Source organism: Oncorhynchus mykiss, chromosome 25 (genome assembly GCF_057628025.1).
Source record: "Oncorhynchus mykiss isolate SJ-2025 chromosome 25, ASM5762802v1, whole genome shotgun sequence".
NCBI lineage: Eukaryota > Metazoa > Chordata > Actinopteri > Salmoniformes > Salmonidae > Oncorhynchus > Oncorhynchus mykiss.
This window is the reverse complement of record NC_143046.1, coordinates 38,018,721-38,043,169: the sequence shown is the minus strand read 5'-3', so window position 1 is coordinate 38,043,169 and position 24,449 is coordinate 38,018,721. Positions and strand designations below refer to the sequence as shown.

Here is a 24,449-nt window from a genome sequence, read left to right as displayed (position 1 = left end):
TCTTCCTCTGTTTTGCCTTCCACCACGCATCCTTGCTCCTCTTCTTCTTCCTCCTCTTGGCTGTTGACCCTGTTCGTTTCCTGTTCCATCCATTATTGGAAAATTGCAACTCTGTGTTGTGGTCTGTCTATATATGCTTGTCAATTGATTCTTCATGAGATGCACCTTTGAGCAATTTAGACAACTGGTTGATTGTTGGTTGAACTAACACTTTACATTCCTTCATGAGTAAGGGTCAATTTCACCAGCACGATTCATCAATTCACGTTTTTGTACAAAAGGTCTAATAGAAATGTGTAAAACTATGCTTGACAGTTTATGACAAATAGTTCAACAATTTTGCATGTAATGGCTTATGCAAGGAACTAATGCCTAGATGTTTTGAGAGGTAAGACTATTCAACAGAGAACCATCTACTATATTTTGATCAAAATGACATGAGCAATTGATAATGTGGAAAAAAGCTGACACTAGTACATTATCAATTGCAATTTGTTCAAAGTAATAAAAAATTACTTTAATGATGTGCACAAGTGACTAGATGATTTGGAATTTGTACAAGTAGTATCAAGAATTGCACTTTTGATCTAAGAAATGCACCAAAGCGACTGAGAAAAACTGTAAATGACCTGTGTTGAGGTACGACTGCTACCACAGAAACAACTGCATTCACTGTGTATGATACAGTATGCACAGTAGGACTGCGTTTTCAATAGCTAACTGCATTGCGTTGCCATTCACACTAAAACGACACTCATTTGCAAGACGCCTCAAAGCCAGAGTGAGTGGAGGCAAATTAAGATGTCTTACACTTCCATCTGCGCTCCTCAAGATGTACAGGACATATAAGCTGCCCAACCCCTCCTCTTTCCTCTGATGGACGGCAAAAACTGGAGCATTTGGGTTTTGAGCTGTGTGTGTGTGTGCGTGCGTGCGTGCGTCTGTGCGTGCGTGCGTGCGTGCGTGTGTGTGCGTGCGTGCGTCTGTGTGTGCCACAGTCAAGTCCCATTTTCTCTTCAGCTGTTGGGAATTAAAAAGGAGGGATCAAGGGATGAGGGAGGTAATCCACCTGAAAGGGATAGAGCGAGAGAATGAGAGAGGGAGAGCAGAAAAAGAGAGAGAGAGCTAAAGAGAGAGAGGAAGATAAGAGAGAGAGGGCAGAAAAAGGAGAGAAAGTGGCGAGCGAAAGGGGGAGAGAGGGAAAAAGCGAAAGACAGGCAATGACAGGCAATGATAGGCAATGACAGACAGACAGACAGACAGACAGACAGACAGGGATGGAAAGAGACAACACCAATGCACACACCTTGCCTTCCCAGACAAAAGATTATTGTATCTTATTATTTTCCCCTTAATTTCCCAGTCAGATGCTATATGGGAGCCGTTGGCCCAAGATGGCCGTTGCTTCTTCACTCTGCTAGGTCCACAGATGAGGGTGGCTAAACAGAGTATTAGCTTCCCACTCAAAGGCTTTACCCTTATCCTTCAGGTTGCTAATTCGACCCCCTGGCATCTGACCTGGGCCCTTCAGGCCTGTTTTTCAAGGCTTTGGGGCAGATTTAGAAAGAATTGGGGATAATGTGTCTTTAGTGTATTTAGGCTTGAACACATGTGCCCAAAAGCTGGTGGTCTATCAAACAGTGAGTGATCGAGAGCCCTTATGTCTTGGAGCTCCCTTGATGGAGTTGTCGTGGTGATAGAGGGGGTCAGAGGGATTGACGAGAGGAGGAGGTGTAGTGTGTTTACCCGTTTCGAGGGCTAAGCCGTGGAAAGCTGGCACGCTGGTCATCTAGATCGGTGTGCCTGCAACGGTGTGTCTTCGAGTGGCAATTACGTAATGCAAAGAAGCACACATATTCACCGAATATCAAGCAACTTGACCTATCCAAGAAAACTAAACCGACTCATTGTATGATCAAATATCCATATATTTTTTAAATGTTTACATTTGTGAAAATATGTACATAAAAACAAATAAATTAAATTCACACTAAACAGATGCAGAATCAGAGTAGGAGATCGATCATTGAATTTGATAGGGATGGTGTAATAGAGACTGAAATGTCAGTGAAGTATGGACTTCTCAAGGCCAATGAAGCCGATTGTTACCTGAATCTGGGTTATAAGTGTATGTTGTCCAGAAGATGGCGATAGTGGACTACATAAACCTTTACAATTGTTCACAAACTGTTCTCTTTCGATCACTACCATGGTCATGCATATGTTTTCATAGTTATTCTTGTTAGAAACATTTCAATTTGGCCCTATCCATATAGGCCAATTTCCACGAGTGTAAGGGGTTAATACTGATTGGCCAGATGTTGTTACCTCTTGAAGAAGAAACAGGAAGTTGATGCCTATGGCCTCAATGCTTGGATTTATGGACCCTTTGCCTAGCTCACATGAAACAATACTGTAGTGGATGATGGTAAAAAATAGTATTTACTGTAGTATACTGTAATATTTACAGTTAATTATAGTATATATACTGTAGTAAATAAAACTGTAGCATATACTATAGTAATTAATGTATTGTTTTTGCAGTTTTTAATATACTGTAGTATTTACTGTAGTGTTTTTACAGACTGTAGTATTTACTGTAGTGTTTTTGGCAGACAACTGTAGTATTTACTATAGTGTTTTTGCTTTATTGCCTTTGACATAGAAGTGTAGGCTTTGTTCTTGAGGAAACTTACTGGAGAAGTACTAAAACAGCATGTGTTCCATATACTGTAGGTAGGTAGGTAGGTAGGACTGGGGTCTGAACAAATAGATCAGCGATTCTGCTCTCTTCAATAACCTGTAGGGAACACAAAATGGTCTATAATTTTGGCATGTAGGTTTCTTACTTATGGGTGGCACAAATTGTCATATGGGAGAGGGGAATATGCAGAGTATATGCTAATTAAATACTATAGTATTTACTATAGTTCAAAATGTGTAGTGCTTTTGCGGACTGAAGTGTTTTTGTAGACATTACTACAACAATCTACACAGTGTTTCTTTTTTGCGTATGCCGCTGTTGTTTTTACAGTATACTACAACATTCTATAGTAAGTACTACACAGTATCGAAGGATACATATAGTGCGTAGTATAGTATTCTACAGTATACTACAGTTTACTATAGAAATCTATAGTAAGTACTACACAATATCGAAGGATACTACAGTGCGTAGTATAGTATTCTACAGTATACTACAGTTAACTATAGAATTCTATAGTAAGTACTGTAGTATTCTATAGTAAACTGTGGAAGTAAACACATGGAAGCTCTAAGGCTTCCCTGTTTCCCACAGTAAGTATCAGTACATTGGTCCATTTCTACTGTATCTCAGATCAAATGGTGAAATAATTGTAACTCAGTTCATACCTTGGTCAAGTGCCATTTCTTTCTGTCTCCCATGCTGTTTTTTTTTAAAGCCTAAATCTTCTCATTTAGATTTCCTAACTTAACTGGAATTGAAATACACCTCAATGGTGTATACACCCCAATGGTGTAGATAGCCAGCCGTATGTAGTGCCAGTAGCACGGTAACATGTTAGACAAGTACTCACTATTTCACATAAATTCCATTATATTTCATTCATAGTCTTCATATCTTGTATAATTGTACATAGCCCTACTATGTTGGTACATACTGTATGCTACTGCCATGCTGAAGGAAATAGTTCATTTGAAACCTGAAGGGTAAGAGACCCAGTAGTAAATATGCAAACCTCTTGTAGGCTTCTCTTTACATATGGTGTGTGCCGTGAGCGACAGCTACAAGCCAGCATCTCCCCCTTTGAATATGCATTTCCCATTATACGCTTGGATGGTCTTAAAACAGATCGATTCATCTCAAGAGAGATGTTTAAGCAGAGGTGCACGTTTGTGGATGCAAATGCATGGCGAATCTTCCTTTGATTATGCAAAGTGAGAGCCACCATACGCACATCTTTCAGGGAGGTGTTATACCAATGCAAATATGAAGGCCTGTTGCATTACATGGTAATTAAGAGTTGGTGTTGTCAGGCCACTCGGTTATCTCCACTAGTGAATTGGCTTCGGAGCTTCATTGTGAATATTTAATGAAAGTAATGTGAAAGGGCTCATATTGGTTCTTGGTACACCATTGCTATCCCAGTCATGTGAACCGTCACCCTTTTATACTGTCGAATAGGTGCTGTCATTGGTGATGTGTGTGTACGCCTTTGTATCTCCTTCATGTTTTTAGGTGTGGTATTATGAAAGTTCAAGTTAAGAAGTAAAGATACTTTAAAGGTAAGATATAAATAACATAATTCAGCATTGTACTAATCGGATGAATATATTTTAGAATATAAAAACCCAAGTGGCAGTGGGGACATTTCTATAAATTTCTACTTAGTATATTTACGGCTGTGTAAGATGCTCTATCCCCATTGCAGGCAAGGTAATAAGCCAAATGCAACCTTTTTGTCATCAGGTATCAAGTCATTTTGCGTTGATAATGGCGCAATATGCATATTGCGGATAGATTGCATATCGGATGGTCTTATTTAAAATCAGCTTCATGATGCGAATGAGCTTGAATCAATTGACATTGCGGAGCTTGGGAACATGCATTGGTGCAACGTTTAACCATTTGTTAGACCAGCCTAAGTAAACATTTCAAAGACATGAACATAGATTGAACATACACTGACTTCATAGATTTCGTATAACTTCATATTCCTCATCGTAACGTGATCCTTCTCGCCAAAAAAATGAAGCCAATGTGAAGTAGACTTATGCAGAGGAGGTCTATATATGAAAAGGCTGTACTGTATGATACATACTACTAGCAGTGACAGAAATGAGCACTGTAAGCATACACACACACACACACACACACACACACACACACACACACACACAGCCTAATCTCAATTTTGACCAACTCTCTAAAATGGAGTGCCTATGGTAACGGAGATACAGCGGAATAGAAAGGATACTGAGTTTATCTGACAATAACTTGTTTATCTTTTGAAGCGCCTTCAAGTAGATAGTAGCAATAAGTGTTGCATGATTGCTTATCACCCACCTGGACTATAATTGAACCAATTGCATGGTAGATACTCATGTGCGCAGACAAAGTTGACAATGTATTAGCATCTACTGTAAACCTGATTGCTGGGTTTGTGACACTTGTGCAGACAGATACGCTTGTTGCTATCCATTGCAAGGTTGTTCTCTCTCTTTCGTATCTTCTCGCTTAGGAGATCATTCTAGTTTTACTTTTTACCAACATGTTATAGAATAACGTGCGGTGTCAATTATTTTCATTATAATTTGTGAGATGCAGTTACTTCTGCAAGTGGTTTACAAAATTCCCCGCGACCTCAGGTCATTTAATTGCCTTAGCTTTGATGGACCTCATTTGCGTCGTACCTACGAGGCACGTTTCAAATGATGTTCTTTGTGTAGTGTAGCTGTGTGCGAAGTATCCAACAGACACTAGAGACATGATCTACCATGATGTTGTTGTGGGCTTCGGTTTCTCAGCCAAAACTAGCAGGTGGAATCTCTGCTATCTTTTGGCCAGACCATACCCCTGGTATGCAATTTAACCCGTTTATTTTCTTTGTTAAGAAAAATAACAATATGCAAAATAGACGAGGTGCAAAAGGTCACTTCCTCACACGCTCTCACACACGTGCGGCTCTCACACACATGTGCAAGCTGCTTACGGCTGTGGTAATACAAGCTGCTTACGGCTGTGGCATGATTTCCCCTTGATGTGTGCTCTTTGCCTTCACTGACATACAACTAAACCACTAACGACTGACGCCAAGATAGTCGTTGCTGAGAATAAAATAAACAGACATGACACCGTTGGCAGCAAAACACTCCTTTGTTTGCACTCTTGGTTCATACGTTAATATCCCATGAACAATAGCGTGACAGACACCATTAAAAGACACCGGTTACTTAAAGTGTTATAACAGTGAATTTTGACAACTGCATGCTTTTTTCTTAAACAAAAAAATGTCTCAAGGCCTTTTTCCGAGACCCCTTTCTTTCGTTAAACTCTTTGGAAATGTATGGCGTCTCACTTTCCAATGTGGTCGGTGACGTTGTGAGGTCATTACAGGCAGGTGAACAGGTCACTGTCAGACTCCGTTTCCTATCATGACACATAACATCCAGTGTGGTCACGTGCCTTCAGATCAGATGTTTGTATCTAATTAAGCAGCCTTCCCCTTCGATGCCTTTTAGCATCTTTAAGCCCATATCTGATCTTGATCAAGATCTTTATCAAGATGACATGCTTATTTTGTGAAAGAATAGAGAGGAACCTAAGACCTGAGAAAATGTTGTGTTGCAAAGATGGATACAGAAGTTACAGTGTCGTTCACTCCATCGGTACAAGTCGTCCACCGAACATACATCAGCCGTCTTACAAAAGTCTACCTCTCACACACTCCCAGTGTCTAAAACAATTCGACATAGCAAAACAGAAAAACACAGAATGATGAAGAAAAGACATTGACAAAAAACACCTAGATTGGTATCAATCGTAAATTGAAGCCACCTCATTCTTCATAAGTACCAATACACTTCCTATTTATCAAGTAACACCTTTCAGGTAGATGTACTTCATTTATCTGGTATAAATGGAACTGTCCCTTTGATATTATTTTATATTTTTTATAATAAATATGGAGAATCAAGTGGGAGCCAAAGGAACATCAGGTGAAGGACACACTGACTGTTTGTCGCCTTGGTAGGTAGTGCTTCCTTCTACAGTGCAGCTCTCTAGAGATGGCACCTCCATCAAAGCAAAGGATTTGACATTTGCACGTTAGTAGTATTCTAAAGCACAAGCAGACAGCAGCCCGCCTTTTGTTCCTGCATGTTCCACACAACCCCAGCCTACCCTCCCACTTTCATTCCTCCACCCAGCCATCTATCCATCACCCATACATCTCTCCATCCATTCCTAGGATAATTCTCCTCATCTCCTCAGTCATTGTTTACCGCGACTCGAGTACATCCTCTTCTTTCTTTCTTTCTTTTCCTCCCAAACGCGTCTACTGGGTCTTCCTTGCGGCTGCGGCGGCTTCTGCTTTAGCTGCGGCGGCCTTCTTGGTCTTGTCAATGTAGGCCTCGTGGAAGAACTGGCAGAAGAGCACAAAGTAGCTGAGGTACATGAGCGAGGACCACACAATGTTCTGCACGTGCGACGGGCACTCCTGACCCTGCTGCATCCACGAGTACACCAGGTAGTTCACCACGCAGCCCACCAGCATCTGGGTGATCTGCGTGAGCGTGATGAACATGGCGAATTTCCTTGAGACCTTGAAGCCGACCGCCCTCAGGGCGTAGTAAGAGTACATGACGGCGTGGACCAGGTAGTTCATGGTCATGAACCAGCCGCCGCCGGCCACCATGTCCTTGTAAGAATACCAGGAGTACAGCAGAACAGTCATGTGATGGTACCAGTGGAGAAAGATGAGTTTCTGCTTCCGCAGCACGATGAACAGGGTGTCACCTGCATGGTGGGTGTGGAGAGAGAGAGAGAGAGAGAGAGAGAGAGATGGAATAATGAGGGAAGGACAGAGAAAGTATACAAAAAGTGAGAGACATTGAGAGAGAGAAAGAGTTAGAAAAGGGGAAGGAAATTGACATTTCACCGTTACAAATTGAAAGGAACAAAAGCTCAGACCTTCCATTTCAGGTAACACTTATTACTAGCACTGAGTTCTACTTCGGTGTTATCTTCTAATACTCATGTTCTTGGCACATCAATATTGTAAGATCATGATGACAACATTTAGGCGTGATAAGACGAAGTGAGGACTCAAATACATCTTTACTGTGCTCTACAACTTGGCTTTATATTTGTCTTTATAAGTGAATACTGCATATCTGGTCCTGTTTAATACATCTAGGTCCGAATTTAATCACAGATGAAATGCACTGTGGGTTCACTCACAATCTTTATGCTGTAGGTGTACTTTCACGTCAACATATAATAACAATGTCTGCGAACAGATCAGTCTCAAGGGTGTATCGGTTTTAAAGGTTTGGGGAAAAAAATTAAACTTTGCTCTGCAAAACGGGGCCCACCATACCTGACTAATTGGTGAACCCACTGCTTGAAAGTGGAAAACTACCAGAGGATTCAGAGTTAGCTCTGTGCCCCCGTCTGTGTGTGTAAGAGTGTGTGTTTGTACAGCATCTCTCTCTCTCTCTGCTCTCTCTCTCTCTGCTCTCGTTCTCTCTCTGCTCTCTCTCTCTCTGCTCTCTCTCTCTCTCTCTGCTCTCTTTCTCTCTCTGCTCTTTATCTCTCTGCCTCCCATATGCCTCTGTGACAGCAAGCAGTGATTTGGCTAAGTGGCTGCTATGTTCCATTTGCAGGCCTCAATGTGCTGGTCACGGGCCAGCAGGTTTGGCTCCACCCAACCAAAGCTCTAGAACCAAGTTAAGGGTAGGGGCTTCTATCCCCCTCCATGTGCCCCTGAGAGGGAGCTCCTGCTATGGGCTCGTACTCAGAGCTGACAGGGTGTGGAGCCCCAGTGACCGCAGGACTGGGCAAATACAAAAGGGCTACACAGGAATAAAATGTATTCCCAGACAGTCTTTGCGGACGAGTGAAAGGTCATCCAAACTTTCCCCCGTTGGGGTGAGAGGGCACGCCTGTCGCTGAGGCAATTGAGGACAGAAAAGATCATCGAAGACGTCATTTGTTTCTTGTGCTACTGTGTGTGAAATGTCTGACATGGCAGCATTTTCATGCCTACAGATCCGTGTGCCGATCCTCGGGTGGGTTATTTCAGCCACATGGGGGCAGAGATATTTCATGTAAATTATTAACATATTTTCATATGTCTAATACCACAAAGTCTCATAAACCACAATGGACACAAAAAGGCATTCACATGTAAAACACTTTATTACAGATAATGGTAGTAGTAGTAGTAGTAGTATACTAGTAGTAGTAGTAGTATACTAGTATTGGTAGTAGTAGAAGTCAGTCATCTTACCCAATTCTGGTGCTTTACTGAGCACAAAGGCGTAGGCCCAGAACTTGCTGACCGGCCCGTTGTAGAAGCTCTGATCACACACTGACTGCTTGAGCCCTTTAGTCATCAGAATGTATGTCATGTAACTCCCAGTGCGGACAGCACCAAATATGCTGGACATGAGAGAGACAGACAGAGAAAACAGTTAGCAGAATACACTAAGTTAAGCCCAAGAACCCTGGAATACGGTCACTCCTGCCACAGCAAAGTTTGTACAGCATCGTTGTTTACACAACTACTGCCTATGCACACACGTGAACATTTTGCAGCACGAGGACTTCTACACAGTGAGTTCTTTACTCAAAACTATCCGGAACATAACTTTAAAATTGACCTGATAGTTATATATAGCTATTTAATGCTATACAACATGCTTACAGCATGTGCATTGACTGTGTTACGTTCCCCAATAAGAAACCAAAAATCATCACTCAACAGAAATAGGGAACTAACAAATGACCCGACTGACAACCAGAACGAAACAGGTGAGGTTTTAAAATGGGTTCTAAAAGGCATCACTAGGGGTACTTACTGACTGGGTGCTTGCCAAGCCAACTCAAGTAAGGTCCTAACAAACACTCACCATGGACGTCCACTAGATTTGCCTGACAGCAGACAAACTAATGGAAAGGAAAGCCCACAACAACTTAGGTAAGGGAGTGCAAATAAACGTGGAGCAAACCAAACAGGGGAGACACGAGATAAAAACTTAAAGAGGAAGAGCTAAACAGCGGTGTCGCTCTTCCGACGTCGCTCATGCCAAGTTGAGAACTCCGCCAGCCACTCTGCAAGCACAGGTGAAACTACCGACTGACTAATGAGGCGACAGGTGCAACACATCCTGACCAATGAGGACAATTCAAATCAGGGCAAGCCACACCCAAACAGAGCCAACCTCGAAATTGAAATCGAGCAACAACAAAATAACGAAAGCCCATAACAACTGGACCGGTGTTGAAAATATCTGTTGCCTCTTACCTGAATACTGCGAGAGTGAGGGACCACAGTGCCAACGGTTTCCTCAGCTCAAACTTCTCCCTTCGTTTCATCACACGGCGACCGCCTAGTATGAAGGCAGCATAGAGGGCTGAGAAGAGGAAAGACTTCTTCCTGTAAAGGATGGAGTTTTGTGAACATTACACATTCGGCACTCACTGCTACCTGTGGTAAATATTTTCAGAACTCTATGTCTTCAACTGCATTGTTGGTTAAGGGCTTGTAAGTAAGCATTTCACGGTAAGGCCTACACCTGTTGTATTCGGCGAACGTGACGAATAAAATGTGATTTGATGAGATATTTGGGGAAAAACCCTAGGCCTTGCAAAAAAACGTAAATGGCAATAACTCCCCTTCTCCATTCTGCACCATCAGCTTCGTATGGTGGCAACAGCACTGTTTATTGCTCTTTTCAGCTGACGAGGTCTACAAGAACCAGGAGAGAAGTGCACTATTTTGCGTAGCTTCCCTGTGAAAAATGGTTGAAGAGAGGAAAAAGGAGAAAGCTCATTTAGGGTAATTACGATCAAAGTTTAGATTGAGGAAGAAAATGTGGCTTGTCATTATGCTTGAGTTCTCTAACTATGATAGCAAAGGCGTCGCCTCTCAGCTTATCTGCCATCCCCCTAGGCAGATTGGAGTTGTTTTTGGAGTTGTCGATTCAATGCAGGAGAGATATGACCTAAAAAGTCCACCTTCTTTGCTCTGCCCATCCTTATAACACAAGTTCAACACAAGTTCCCAGAACCAATTCCCAGAAGCATTATAACCACGAACATTATAACCACGAACATCCTCTTTCCATGAACCAGATGTACATTTAGGAAGTAGATGGGAAGTTTACCTTTGCGCACTAGCTTTTATGGATTTATGGATAGATCCATTTGCTTTGAAGGGAAGGAAGAACTGTTTCCTGACCAACAAAAAAGGCTCTGTAAACAAAATAAACCTTTATTTAACTAGGCAAGTCAGTTAAGAACAAATTCTTATTTTCAATGACAGCCTAGGAACAGTGGGTTAACTGCCTGTTCAGGGTCAGAATGACAGATTTGTACCTTGTCAGCCCGGGGATTTGAACTTGCAACATTTCAGTTACTAGTCCAACACTCTAACCACTAGGCTACCCTGCCACCCCAACCTAACACTATAGACATGTAATAGATCCTAACTTCCTATAGGGACACTCCCTAACTAGCCTGTGTTGACCATGTGAATAATGTAATACTGACAGAATCACTGTAACACTTCTGAACAATCTTACATCAAAACAATATCCTGAAAGGACATTACTGTTATTGACGACATGTCACTCTTTGTGCAAAATGCAAAAAAATGAAAGCTTACAGGCTTGATAACTGATTGAACAAAGGACAAAGCAGTGCAGTTAAAGTCCAAATGAATCTGCTTTCACACAATGAGCGCAGAATGTCTTCGTTGTTTCGATGTAAATAAACAAGGGTGAAGAACGGAGCGACTCAGAGTAAGCACCCTACTTAGAGAGGCAGAGCCAATTCTAGATGAGCAACAATCCCCACATTCCTCACACGCTGTCTTCAGACTTTAAAAAAAGGGCAAAGGTCACAATGATAAATGGCCTTCAGTGTGATTCCTCATAACAGTACGAAGCTTCAGAGATGTGGATACTAGGAAGTAGAGGACCAAATACCCTTTTCACACTATCACACCGAACTCAAACCAAACTCTGCTGTTTCGGTTATTTCCTTCTCACATTGTCCAATCCAGCACAGTTCCTAGAAACCAGGTAACCAGGTCAGCTCAGTACAGCTTGGTTTGGTTCAGTTCGGTTTGTCTCAGTAGTGTGAAAAGCCCTACAGAGTACGGTGTGAATGAGGTACAATAACATAAGAGGAGGTATTGCTAATCGGAAAAACCCACGAATATCAGAGAAAACCTGAGGCACGGTCAAAGTCTACAAAGTCTCTCTCCTTGCTTGATCAGGTCAGCTGTGGCCAAGCTATGCCTCCAGGAATGGAAATTAATTTGAGATGTCCGTGTGAATTCACATCATGCCTCCACGACTCGTAGTAGCTGCAAGTGGCAAGGGCATTCAAGTCAGAGCTTCCATCAGGGCTGAATGTGTCTCTTGCTGCCTCTCTATACCTCGGTCAGAGTACATTGAAGATTCCCCAGTATGCTTATCACTGGTCAGTTTAGCATTTTCAACATGGTTAAGGTTATGATTGGGGGAGTATAAGCTGATCCTAGATCTGTGCCTCTTAAGCAAATTAGAACAGAGCAGCTCTGTCAGGGGATATGCAAATGCTGTCAGGGATATGCAATCATCTCTGAATGACAACATCAGAGAAGGTGTACTAATCCATCTTCACCTGAAACAAGATGTATGCACTGCACTTCAAACAATTCCCAAAAAATGTCACTTTCTTGGCACTGAACTCATTTCTTCATGACTGATTTATTTGCACTCTACTCCTTTCTGACAATATTGAACCACAAAGCGACATGAGACAGGATATATTTAGATGAAAACTCGTAGAACAACAAAAAAGTCTCTGCTTAAATGTAAATGCAATGCTATTTGGAAATCCCAAATTACAGGAAACTGTACACCATAAATGCTGTTCCTGACTAATAGTGATGGCACAACCCACTGGGCAAAAACTGGCAAAACTGGCAAAAACTGGCAAAAACTGGTTGAATCAACGTAAGTAAATGGTACGTAATGAAGCTGAATCGACGTGGAAAACTGATCCGATTTTTTAAGTCATAAACATAAGGGATTTTTTGTTGTTGTTACATCCAACTTTTAACTTAAATCCAATGACATTGTGAAACGTTTTGTTAATTTCACATTGAATTTCCATTAGTTGACAACTCAACCAGTGGTAGACATTTTTCTTCATTAGTATATTGCACCTCTCACATCCCTGAGAACTATCCAACAGAGCTTCTCTTTTTGCCAGTCATCATCAGAGTCCGTGGAGAGCCAGGCAGCTCCCATGCATTCCCTTATCGCTGGGTGAGACTCGCTGGGCGGTAGCCGAGTCTGTGTATCAAAGCCACTGCTGGAGCGAAGACAACATTAGGGGCTCATCTAATGCATTTCTGATAGAGCGAGCAAAGCAGTGGTGGGGATAGCATTCCGTCGTATGTCTGCATCATGCATCAGGTCATCCTGTCAAACAGAGCTAGCAAGTGGCGTGAACTATATATATATATATATATAAATATATAATAAAACGTTGATGACTTTTAATATTTAGGTCATATTAGAACTAATGACTGAACCTGGTTTTAATCATAATGTAGGATGGCACAACACTGTATCATAACGACAACCACGTACTGCAACTCTGTGCATTTACTTGTGGAAGAATATGTCCACTGGTTTGGGGCTTTATTGAAAAATCGGTGCAATAATGATCTTGTTCTGTGAATATTTAAACAGTATAAGAGGCCTTTTTTCAGAGCGAGAGACTAGCGAAAGTGTGAACAGATTTCGAAACAAATCTTAACTGAAGGCATAAATCACACCTGAGCGAGAGACTAGCGAAAGTGTGAACACATTTCGAAACAAATCTTAACTGAAGACATAAATCACACCTGAGCAAGATACTTCACAATGGCAGAAACTATTTGGCTCAATTTCTATAATACAAAGGAGTCTTTGTATTACGGGCAAGATCTGCACACACGGGCAAGATCTGCATACACCTTCCAAAGCAGTTCACAATAAGTGGCCCTTCCCCTCCCCCTAGCTGTGTTGGTCAAAGCTGCTAGCTAACCTGCTGTGTAACTTAGATCTGTATTAGCTGGAGCAGGAGATTTCTCCCCTTACGTAACACTGACTTTGCAGTGTGAGGATGAGTGTGTGTGTGTGTGTTCAGTCTTGGAGCTGTCCTCACAGTGAGGTGGCTAAGTTTAGGGTGAACTACCTTGTCCCCTGGCTATCTTTGATTGTTTGTAGGTTGGACAGTAGCAGAGCAATCAGTAGTGGTGTCAAGTCAGATCCCTGAGGTACGCCAAACTTTTGGTTCCGTAAACAAACTGATACATAAGGCCAAGCAATAAATAAGTCCTGAATATTACAGATTCAGTATTTCTTGCATTGAATAAAACCGAACCTTGTCCCCAGTATCAAATTTCTGGCCCATAGAGCCTGGTAACAGTGTTGGACTGTCTGGAACTTTGTGGGTGTGGATTTACTGAGTGACATGCTAATCAATTTGTATTCTGAGAAAATCACAGGACTATGAGGTGTGGCTCTAAATCGAGGCGGGAGAGAGTCGTCATTAATCAACACAGACACAAAGTCATAAACCCTGCCTATTTCTAAAATTTCTCTTCATAAAATCTGATTTTAAACCTAACCTTAACCACACTACTAACCTAATGCCTATACCTAAATTAAGCTTAAATTAACCCGTTTTAAATTTGTGGCTATGGAAGCTAGTGGAAACCGAGAGGGAGCGAGCCTCCGACAGTTGTATTAGATTATGAAAATCACATTAGCCATATTATTTTGGGTGAGCCCTATTGATTCTGAGTTCAGGCATATAATGTTGATATTGTATGTGAAATCTAATTCTAAGATGCGTACTTTCAGATTTTCCGAACTCACTTCCTTGCTTGAATTACTTGCACTGCTTGCGCTTTGAAGTCTACAAAGTAGGGGGAAGGTTCTAAAGGTTGCGCTATATAGTGATAGACTGAGACATCATCCAGTTGTTGCCGTTCCTGCCATAGACTCCCATTCAAGTTCCATTCTGTGGCGTTGTGAAACCAGACAGGTTGACAGAGAGAGAGCGATCTGTTGGACGTGATTATACAAAACCCAACACTAAAAAGTGTTACTTTATGTATACGGCAGTGTATTTAATGAAAATGGGAAGAAGAATGAGTTCCAAAATTATACGATTATTTAAAGTTGCACTACGCCGAAATCGCTCCGCCATTTCCTAGTTGCTGAAACTCGAATAGTTCACCTAATTTCAGTTTATGTGACAAAATAAGATAGTACAATGATTCTCTACCTAAACTGCTGTGAAATAAATAATATGCAGTGCCTTGCGAAAGTATTCGGCCCCCTTGAACTTTGCGACCTTTTGCCACATTTCAGGCTTCAAACATAAAGATATAAAACTGTATTTGTTTGTGAAGAATCAACAACAAGTGGGACACAATCATGAAGTGGAACGACATTTATTGGATATTTCAAACTTTTTTAACAAATCAAAAACTGAAAAATTGGGCGTGCAAAATTATTCAGCCCCCTTAAGTTAATACTTTGTAGCGCCACCTTTTGCTGCGATTACAGCTGTAAGTCGCTTGGGGTATGTCTCTATCAGTTTTGCACATCGAGAGACTGAATTTTCTTCCCATTCCTCCTTGCATAACAGCTCGAGCTCAGTGAGGTTGGATGGAGAGCATTTGTGAACAGCAGTTTTCAGTTCTTTCCACAGATTCTCGAATTGGATTCAGGTCTGGACTTTGACTTGAACATTCTAACACCTGGATATGTTTATTTTTGAACCATTCCATTGTAGATTTTGCTTTATGTTTTGGATCATTGTCTTGTTGGAAGACAAATCTCCGTCCCAGTCTCAGGTCTTTTGCAGACTCCATCAGGTTTTCTTCCAGAATGGTCCTGTATTTGGCTCCATCCATCTTCCCATCAATTTTAACCATCTTCCCTGTCCCTGCTGAAGAAAAGCAGGCCCAAACCATGATGCTGCCACCACCATGTTTGACAGTGGGGATGGTGTGTTCAGCTGTGTTGCTTTTACGCTAAACATAACGTTTTGCATTGTTGCCAAAAAGTTTAATTTTGGTTTCATCTGACCAGAGCACCTTCTTCCACATGTTTGGTGTGTCTCCCAGGTGGCTTGTGGCAAACTTTAAACAACACTTTTTATGGATATCTTTAAGAAATGGCTTTCTTCTTGCCACTTTTCCATAAAGGCCAGATTTGTGCAATATACGACTGATTGTTGTCCTATGGACAGAGTCTCCCACCTCAGCTGTAGATCTCTGCAGTTCATCCAGAGTGATCATGGGCCTCTTGGCTGCATCTCTGATCAGTCTTCTCCTTGTATGAGCTGAAAGTTTAGAGGGACGGCCAGGTCTTGGTAGATTTGCAGTGGTCTGATACTCCTTCCATTTCAATATTATCGCTTGCACAGTGCTCCTTGGGATGTTTAAAGCTTGGGAAATCTTTTTGTATCCAAATCCGGCTTTAAACTTCTTCACAACAGTATCTCGGACCTACCTGGTGTGTTCCTTGTTCTTCATGATGCTCTCTGCGCTTTTAACGGACCTCTGAGACTATCACAGTGCAGGTGCATTTATACGGAGACTTGATTACACACAGGTGGATTGTATTTATCATCATTAGTCATTTAGGTCAACATTGGATCATTCAGAGATCCTCACTGAACTTCTGGAGAGAGTTTGCTGCACTGAAAGTAAAGGGGCTGAATAATTTTGCAAGCCCAATTTTTCAGTTTTTGATTTGTTAAAAAAGTTTGAAATATCCAATAAATGTCGTTCCACTTCATGATTGTGTCCCACTTGTTGTTGAGTCTTCACAAAAAAATACAGTTTTCTATCTTTATGTTTGAAGCCTGAAATGTGGCAAAAGGTTGCAAAGTTCAAGGGGGCCGAATACTTTCGCAAGGCACTGTACTCTATCGTTCAAAAGTTTGGGGTCACTTAGAAATGTCCTTGTTTTGGCCCATTATCAGCAACCATCACTCCTGTGTTCCAATGGCACGTCATGGTAGCTAATCCAGGTTTCTCATTTTAAAAAGGCTTTGCAGTGTGATGGCCAGTTTGAGCCTGTAACGAACCCACAAATGCTAATACTCCAGATACTAAAATAGTCTAAATAAGGCCAGTTTTATAGCTTTTTTAATCAGAACAACAGTTCTCAGCTGTGGTAACATAATTGCCAAAGGGTTTTCTTATGATCAATTAGCCTTTTAAAATGATAAATTTAGATTAGCTACCACAATGTGCCATTGGAACACAGGAGTGATGGTTGCTGATAATGGGCCTCTGAACGCCTATATAGATAGTCCATTAAAATCTGACTTTTCCCGCTACAATGATCATTCACAACATTAACAATGTCTACACTGTATTTCTGATCAATTTCAATAAACAAAATGGTTGTTTCAGCTGTTTGAAGCTGGTGTACAAAACCGAAAATAGAAGCCGCAAAAACAAAACTTAAGAATGGGAAGCATAGAAATAGTGCACATAGAAAAGATCTACCGCTTCTTAGACTTGCATTCAAGTAGAATGATAGATCTATAACTAACATTTCTATGTGAATTTGGTTAGGTTGCCCCCAAAGGTTACATATTGCCACTTTAACATTTACACTGTTAGTTTCACTGCCTATTTCTGTTGAGCTGATAATAATTGTACAATAAGGCAAATTATTTACTTTTGCTCTGGCAAATAATAGTTTCAGCTTGTTAAGGGATTAAAGTGTAATGGTGAGTGACTGGTTTATTTATAGTAGGAAGAGAATGAAAGCTCTGCAAAGGTTTGAATTAGACCTATTCCCATTTTGCTTTGCAAAGGTTTGAATGAGACCTATTGCCATTGTGCCAAATGTAGATCACTAGGGAATAGAAGGATGCATGGTAGGTGGTGCAAATTAGATGCACATTGCACCTCATGGCCACTTGCACAAATGCAAAAACACATTTAATGTGACACACTGTTGGAATGAAAAGGGCTATGCCTCTGCAAAAGCTTTTGGTGAAATTGACTTGATGATGAAATGACTGCTCTTTCCTCTGTTAGCATCTTAACTCTCAGCTGGGACTGTGACAAGATGGCAGAGTCAAATTTGAGAGAGGGTTTTTCCCTTGAGAAACATTCACAGGGAGTCACCCAATATCTTCATCTGTCTCCCCAATTCAGATGAGCTGCTGGGTGAATCAACGTCAAGCCAGAGGTGTGCTCTGGGTCGACGCAGTCAGCAGCAATCATCATCTTTGCAGCCTGTCCTTCAGGGAAAAGCAGCATGCAAAACTTTACTCCCAGGAGTCGATACCATAACTCATTGGAGACCAGCTAGCTGGCCTAACCTTAGAGAAAGGTCCAATTCTAACCTTTGTCAGAGAGTCACAATCATTGATGATGTAGTATTAGCTACCGAGGGGAGAGGAGGCCGAATTAGCACATAATGTTCTGAAAACCATATGTTAGAGCTTGGTGAGAGAGTGGTAGTCCTGTAGTTATTTTGCATACAACATTCCCACAACTTTCTGGGAATGGTGCAGGATAGTTGCTTAGCTTTGGAACATTCTCAGCACAGTTCTCCAACTGCTTTGACATTGGGAATGTTCTCAAATTGTTCTAAGAAAGTCAAGAAACAATGATTTTCTGTTGGAATTTCAGTGCTTCAGCATAACATTTCCTACAGGTTTCCTCATGGTTCTATTTAAAGTAATGTTCTCAAATTTTTCAGAGAACGTCAAGAAACAATGTTCTTCTGTGGGAATTTCAGTACTTCCACAGAACATTCCATACAAGTTCCAATGTGGTTCTGATTAATGTCATATTTTAACTACATTCTGGGAATATTAAAACAATTGTCTGACTGAAGCACAGTTCTCAGAACATTCAGAGAATATATGGTTTCTCTTTAATGTCAGTTCCTGGCAATATTCTGAGAATGTTCTAAAAAAATGTAAATCTACACATTAACATCAATAAGCTTCATATTCCGTTCTCAGGACATGACGGAAACATTCCATAAAAATCATAAGGAAACGTTAGCAACGTTCAGACCATGTTTCTAAGAATGTTGTTTGGAAACATATAGTACATTCCGTTCTTAGCGTCAACCAAACTCGCTTTAGGTGTGTTGGCCATGCCCACCTATTGGCCACACCTGACCTTAATGAGTGCTTGTTTCCTTTGAAATAGGGTCTGTTTGAATAGACTAAAATGAACAACTTTGTATGCGTAAAAAAACATGACATGCCAGTTCCATCCTGGAGTTGCAATGGACTAATTCCCGGGATAGAGAACAGAAGATCATACATTTTAATCTCACTGATGCCGAGTCACAATATATATGTGTTTATATGTGTGTTTATATATATGTATGTTCATTACTAATGCCAAAACAAATTCATGTCCATGTTGTCCTACTGATATCTGTGCTTGGAGTTCAGAAAAGTTAATCCCAAGTAAGATAGCAAATAACATTTAAATGTAGTTCTTACAGTGTTAAGAAAACTTTAAATAATAACCATAACAAAACGATCACAACATTTAGAGAATGTTCTTAGAATGTTATTTATTAACCTTAAAATAACCAATCTCAGAGCTTTAATAAAACCTCACAGGAAAACTTTAAGGGAATCAGAGTAAAATGTTCTCAGAACCTCTCTGCAGCCTAAAAATGTACATTCCCAGAACAGGCAACATTTTCACATCTGTTCAGTTTTACGTTCAGTTTTACCGGTCAGTAAACGTATGGCTTTGCTCCCACAACAAATGTGAAAACAAAAACACATGTTCCCACAACTTCCAAGGAACTAAATGTGATAGCTGGGAGGTTCCTTACGAAATTTGAATGTGATGGCAAGATTATACTGGGTAACTGAGGACCAAAGACTTCGGCTGAATTCCAAAAGGAAGCATTGCCTGTTCCCTCTAGGAACTCCTGTAGATCTGAAACAATTGGACAGATAAGCAATACGATGCAAATTCCATCCAGGCTATCAGAAGGCAAGTAGACGCATATTGCTTACACCTACAGTTTCCAATCCCTTCAAATGTATAGGAGTTCCTAGGAGGTAGGGGTCCCTTTCTAATGAACCCATTGGGAGTGCATTTTCCACCCAGTGATTAGAGCTATAGGAATCCATAACAAAAGGCTGCAAATGTTCTTGGCAGCTGCACAAAGATTTAATAAGCAGACAAGTTGGACTGGATCAGTAACATGAGTAACATGAGACTGCAGGGGGAACAGTAATCTTCCTAAGACCTACAAGTCTGTTTTCATTAATGGGCACATCCTCAACAGTACAGCATACAGACAATACCATTTGTCTTGCACATTTAAACCTCAACTAACTTTTAATCAGAGCAACAAATCTATCATCATAATGCTCTGACAGAACCATCCAATATTTGAACAAAGAGCACAATAAATAGTGTATGTCCACGCAACAAGCTAACATAGTATCCCATCATGCTTTGTTGGGGTCTACAGCACTTCCTTCATAATTGCACAAAACAACTGATTCTACAATGACATGCAGTCACCCAAGAGGATGGTATCCAATTGCTTGGAAGCGCATTGAGGGTTTCAACGACTGAATAAACTACACAACTTAAGCAACCATCACTGACGCTGAGCAATTGGGACATCTGTGGGGAACTGAGTGAGAATGACTCAGCAGGTAAATGGAATATATGTGTATTTCAGTGGCAGGCAGCCACAGTGTGCTGGACATTGAGACCAGGCTTAATCTTAAAATGATCTGTAAGGTTGTTGTTTGGACACTTGCTGGCACAGAGCCGTACACTCATGTTTACAATTATGCTTATCCTATTGCAATTGAACGGTGATCTCGTGAAAATAATGTTTAATGTCATCATCTAAATGTCACAGTGCCAATTTGTTGGCTCACTGCAAGAGAAAACGTTCCTTAATCCATGAAATGTCTATATACTGTATTCCTGAGAAAGAATTATGCAAACAAAATATGACACCAGGGGCAGTTTACTTAGCCGGCCCAGAAGCCGTTGCAGTGATGCAAGCCTGGATTGGCCAGATGCCATTTTCAGAAATGCTGAGTCAACCATTACTCTTCTCTCCTGTTTGTATAATTGAGCACCCCAATAGCTGAGAGGCAGCAGAGAACAACCCTTGTTACAACATTGAGGCAAGGTTTGCATTAGCCTGATTGTTCGCAGTTGTTCACAAAAGAGCTTATCATCTGTCCTCCCTTTCCCCAGGGGTTTTGTTCTCGCTGGACTCAGGTGCACTTTCCATAAGTCCATATTAGTACTGGCTGCTACAGAGTCCATCCCTGCAACCATTTCATCACACAGTAGTCAATAGCCAGCTACTACAGCAGCCTAGCAGCCTACCATTAAACATTTCCTCTTTCCCATTGGTGTTTGGTAGGCCTCAACATACCGTGGCCCATTCAAGAAATGTGATGCGAGAAAATGTTTTTTTCCCACATAGTGAGAACACATTTCAATTACAGTGCCACAGAGTTGGAAAGTGTTGTTTTGAAGAGAACATGGATCAGAGCGTGTAATTAAGGTATTTGGTTTGATTGAATAGGGCCCCAAAGATTGATGGCAGTTCAAATGTGCCAAAAAGTCTATCACACATGCAGCAATGCATTGTTATTGTATCTGTATGGCAGAGAAAGAAACAGGTTGGTTAACATTAAATGCTTATTTTCCTCTCTATGAGTTTATGTTGAAGGGTTGCAACTATTACAACTACTTTTCCTACTCTAAAATCTCTCTCAAACCATGTTACATGTTCATAAACCTATTGTAGGCCTCTTTCTATTTAATTTTCTTTTGGGTGAATATGACTAACCACTCATGAATGATTATTTCCTCTTAGAACCATGCAATATTGTCTTGCCAGAGCAGACATCCCTGCTCCAAAGGCTTCCCAGAAGAGTCGGCACAGATCAGCTGCGATGTGATTGGCTAGCACTTTGTCAGCAGACATCATTCTATTGGTCAGTTGGTAGTACCAACTCATGGACAGCTCCTGCACAAATGTTTCCACTATTGGTCAGTTGGTAGTACCAACTCATGGACAGCTCCTGCACAAATGTTTCCACAAGCTTGATTCTGACAAGGATCACATTTGGACTCACCCAGGAACATTTCCATTTTAAATGAAGTGTCTCATTGCAACATAAATGTTTCTACTATAACAAATTACCACACATTATTTGAGCTACTTTATAGTTGTGTAGCCTACCCATAAACCAGCATGTGGCATTAGTGTCGGTTGCTGCTGTTGCTACGTTACAACTTTGATTTCTCCCTGTCCATTGAAGGTTTTTCAAACGGTATAAATACTATGAGCATCTGTTTGAAAGTCAATTTATAACCCATGCTCGCCCATTAAACTCAACTCCACGATTTACGATGGAGTTGAACAAAATAAAACACGACTGATTTCAGCACCCAAAGACCAGCAATTACACACAACATTGTTCTGTGTAATTGCGGGCTATTCTTTGGGTGCTGAAAAGGTTTTAATAAAACGCTCCGCCCACACTAGTCGCCGCTCAACTCCATCATAAATTGTGGAGCTGAGTTTATTCGGCTAAACCAAAGCATGAGTGGTAACCTCTTACAGGCTACAACACTGGTAAACTCAGTGGACGAATTGGACACTGGTGGCTATAAAAATGATCAATATGCATAATGGGGATTTATTTCCTGAAGTCACTTACCAATATTAAGAGGGTGGTGTGATTGCAGATTGAGCATAACCTGCTTATAAGATAAGGGATAAGATCTTAAACCATTTTTGGTGAGCATATGTCCAGAACATGAACATATAGCCGATCCAGGCAGTGCCATTATGTTTCATGTTTGGCTATAATTTGATCACCTTTTTTTTAGGAATGTGGTTGTAATGGTGAGCATCATAGACGTATCGCTCTGTTTCAAAGAATTAACACGTTTGTTTAGTTATTCTGACCGTTTGGAGAAACGTGCCTACCGACTCCAAGCCGGAGCGCGACGGACGGTAGGCTAAATATAATAGTAATAAAATAACCGTCTACCTCTGTCAGTACCCCGCCTACCAATGTCGGGTTTCTTTCATTCATAGCCTGCCAGTTGTCACACGAGCAACAGTATTGGGCAGCAGTGAACGTAAGATGCCTAAAAGCCTAATACTACTTCTCTTCACTGACAAATCACTGAGAGTCACATCAGAAGATGCTATGATCAGTCAGTTCACTGACACCAAGGGACCCTTCCTAGATTCATTGTAACTAATGCACAGCAGGCATATATGCATCATAGCAATGCTGTGAATATGGTAAACTACTGTGTGCGGACGATACTCGTAACTTCATAGGAGCTTTTATTATAGGATAGCCTATAAGCAGACCATAAACTATTTGCAAACTTGAAGTTAGCAGCATCCAGAAACATAGGCTATATTATTCTTATTGATGAAATTCCTGTTTCTACTTATAAGATTATGAGGATATTATGCTACATATACACCAACAATCATTCCAACATCAATATGATATTTCATTTAGCCTACCAGTTTTCTTGCATCCATCGTATGGCTTCGTCCTCGTTGAACTGTTTCTCAAATTCGTACTCTTGCAGAGCCAACACCGACATGTTCTCTGTGAGCTTTCCTATAAACGGAGACAAATGTATATTCTGACGATGTGTTATATTCAACTGAATTCTCTCTATCTCAGCAACACCCCTTTTCTCGCATTGCGCTTGCCACTGCCAGAAACTCCCAACTTAATGTGAATGTCCGGCTATATGCCTTCCACCTAGAGCCGGCATACGCCCTCTCCCACAAGGAGTTGGATTCAAGGTCCTAAAGCCCGTTGTAAGTTATCTTCTCCAAGTACAGTAGATCGTCACTGTAAGGCCTATATGGTCAGTCACTGAGACTGCACATCCTTTCTACAGCCTATTGGGAAATGTGCAGCAAAAATAAGTCTTCACATGAATCCAAGTTTCCATTCCTTCTAATAGTGCATCAACATTTGGTAACACTCCATATTCTGCATTAGAACACATTCCTAATGCTTTCTAATCCATGCATAACAGGTGCTAATAACACTGCATCTAAACATACATTACAACATCCAAAGAGCATTATTGCCAGTAAATTATAACAGTATGCTTCATAAGGTATTAAGCTTGACCGTAACTGTGGATGTTATAATACCCCGAATGAAATGCTCCACAGGGGTGTAACGACATCAGAATGCACACATGAGTTCTGTATTTTTGCAAGGTCTGCAACTTATAATGCCAGTGTTATACTGCCCTGTATGGAATGCTCCATAGGGATGTAACAACTTCACCAGTCCATGCAGGAACTCCGTATTCAGGTTCGGTCACCAAGGCAGAGTGTGGATGAGACCTTTACCACTTAACGAGCAAATGCACATTATGCCATCATAAGTGGTACAGTCTCATTCCACCCAACTCTGCCTTGAGGGCCAAACCTGAATAAGGAACTCCTGCATGGATTCCCAAGACGTTACACCCGTGTGGATAATTTCACACTGGGCATTTTAACACTCGCTTCATAAGTTGCCGGTTCTATTCTGCTCCTGGATGTCCCCTGAATTCGCTACATGAGTTGGAGTTATGTCCTATTAGCAGGGTGGTAGGCTGTGGAAAGAAGGCCGAAGGTTGCTGGAGTATCAT

The 24,449-nt window shown here is 41.1% G+C and overlaps 1 protein-coding gene across 1 annotated transcript; it reads right to left on the bottom strand.

Moving 5' to 3' along the window:
* Window positions 1–5,838: 5,838 nt before the first annotated feature.
* Window positions 5,839–23,536, bottom strand: LOC110505116 (very long chain fatty acid elongase 6). The gene is made up of 4 exons (XM_021584104.3): window positions 23,311–23,536; window positions 10,011–10,142; window positions 8,994–9,145; window positions 5,839–7,498 (listed from the first exon to the last, which is right to left on the bottom strand). Exons 1-4 carry the CDS (start codon window positions 23,391–23,393, stop codon window positions 7,038–7,040), a joined length of 828 nt encoding a protein of 275 aa, XP_021439779.2. The 5' UTR covers window positions 23,394–23,536; the 3' UTR covers window positions 5,839–7,037.
* Window positions 23,537–24,449: the final 913 nt, after the last annotated feature.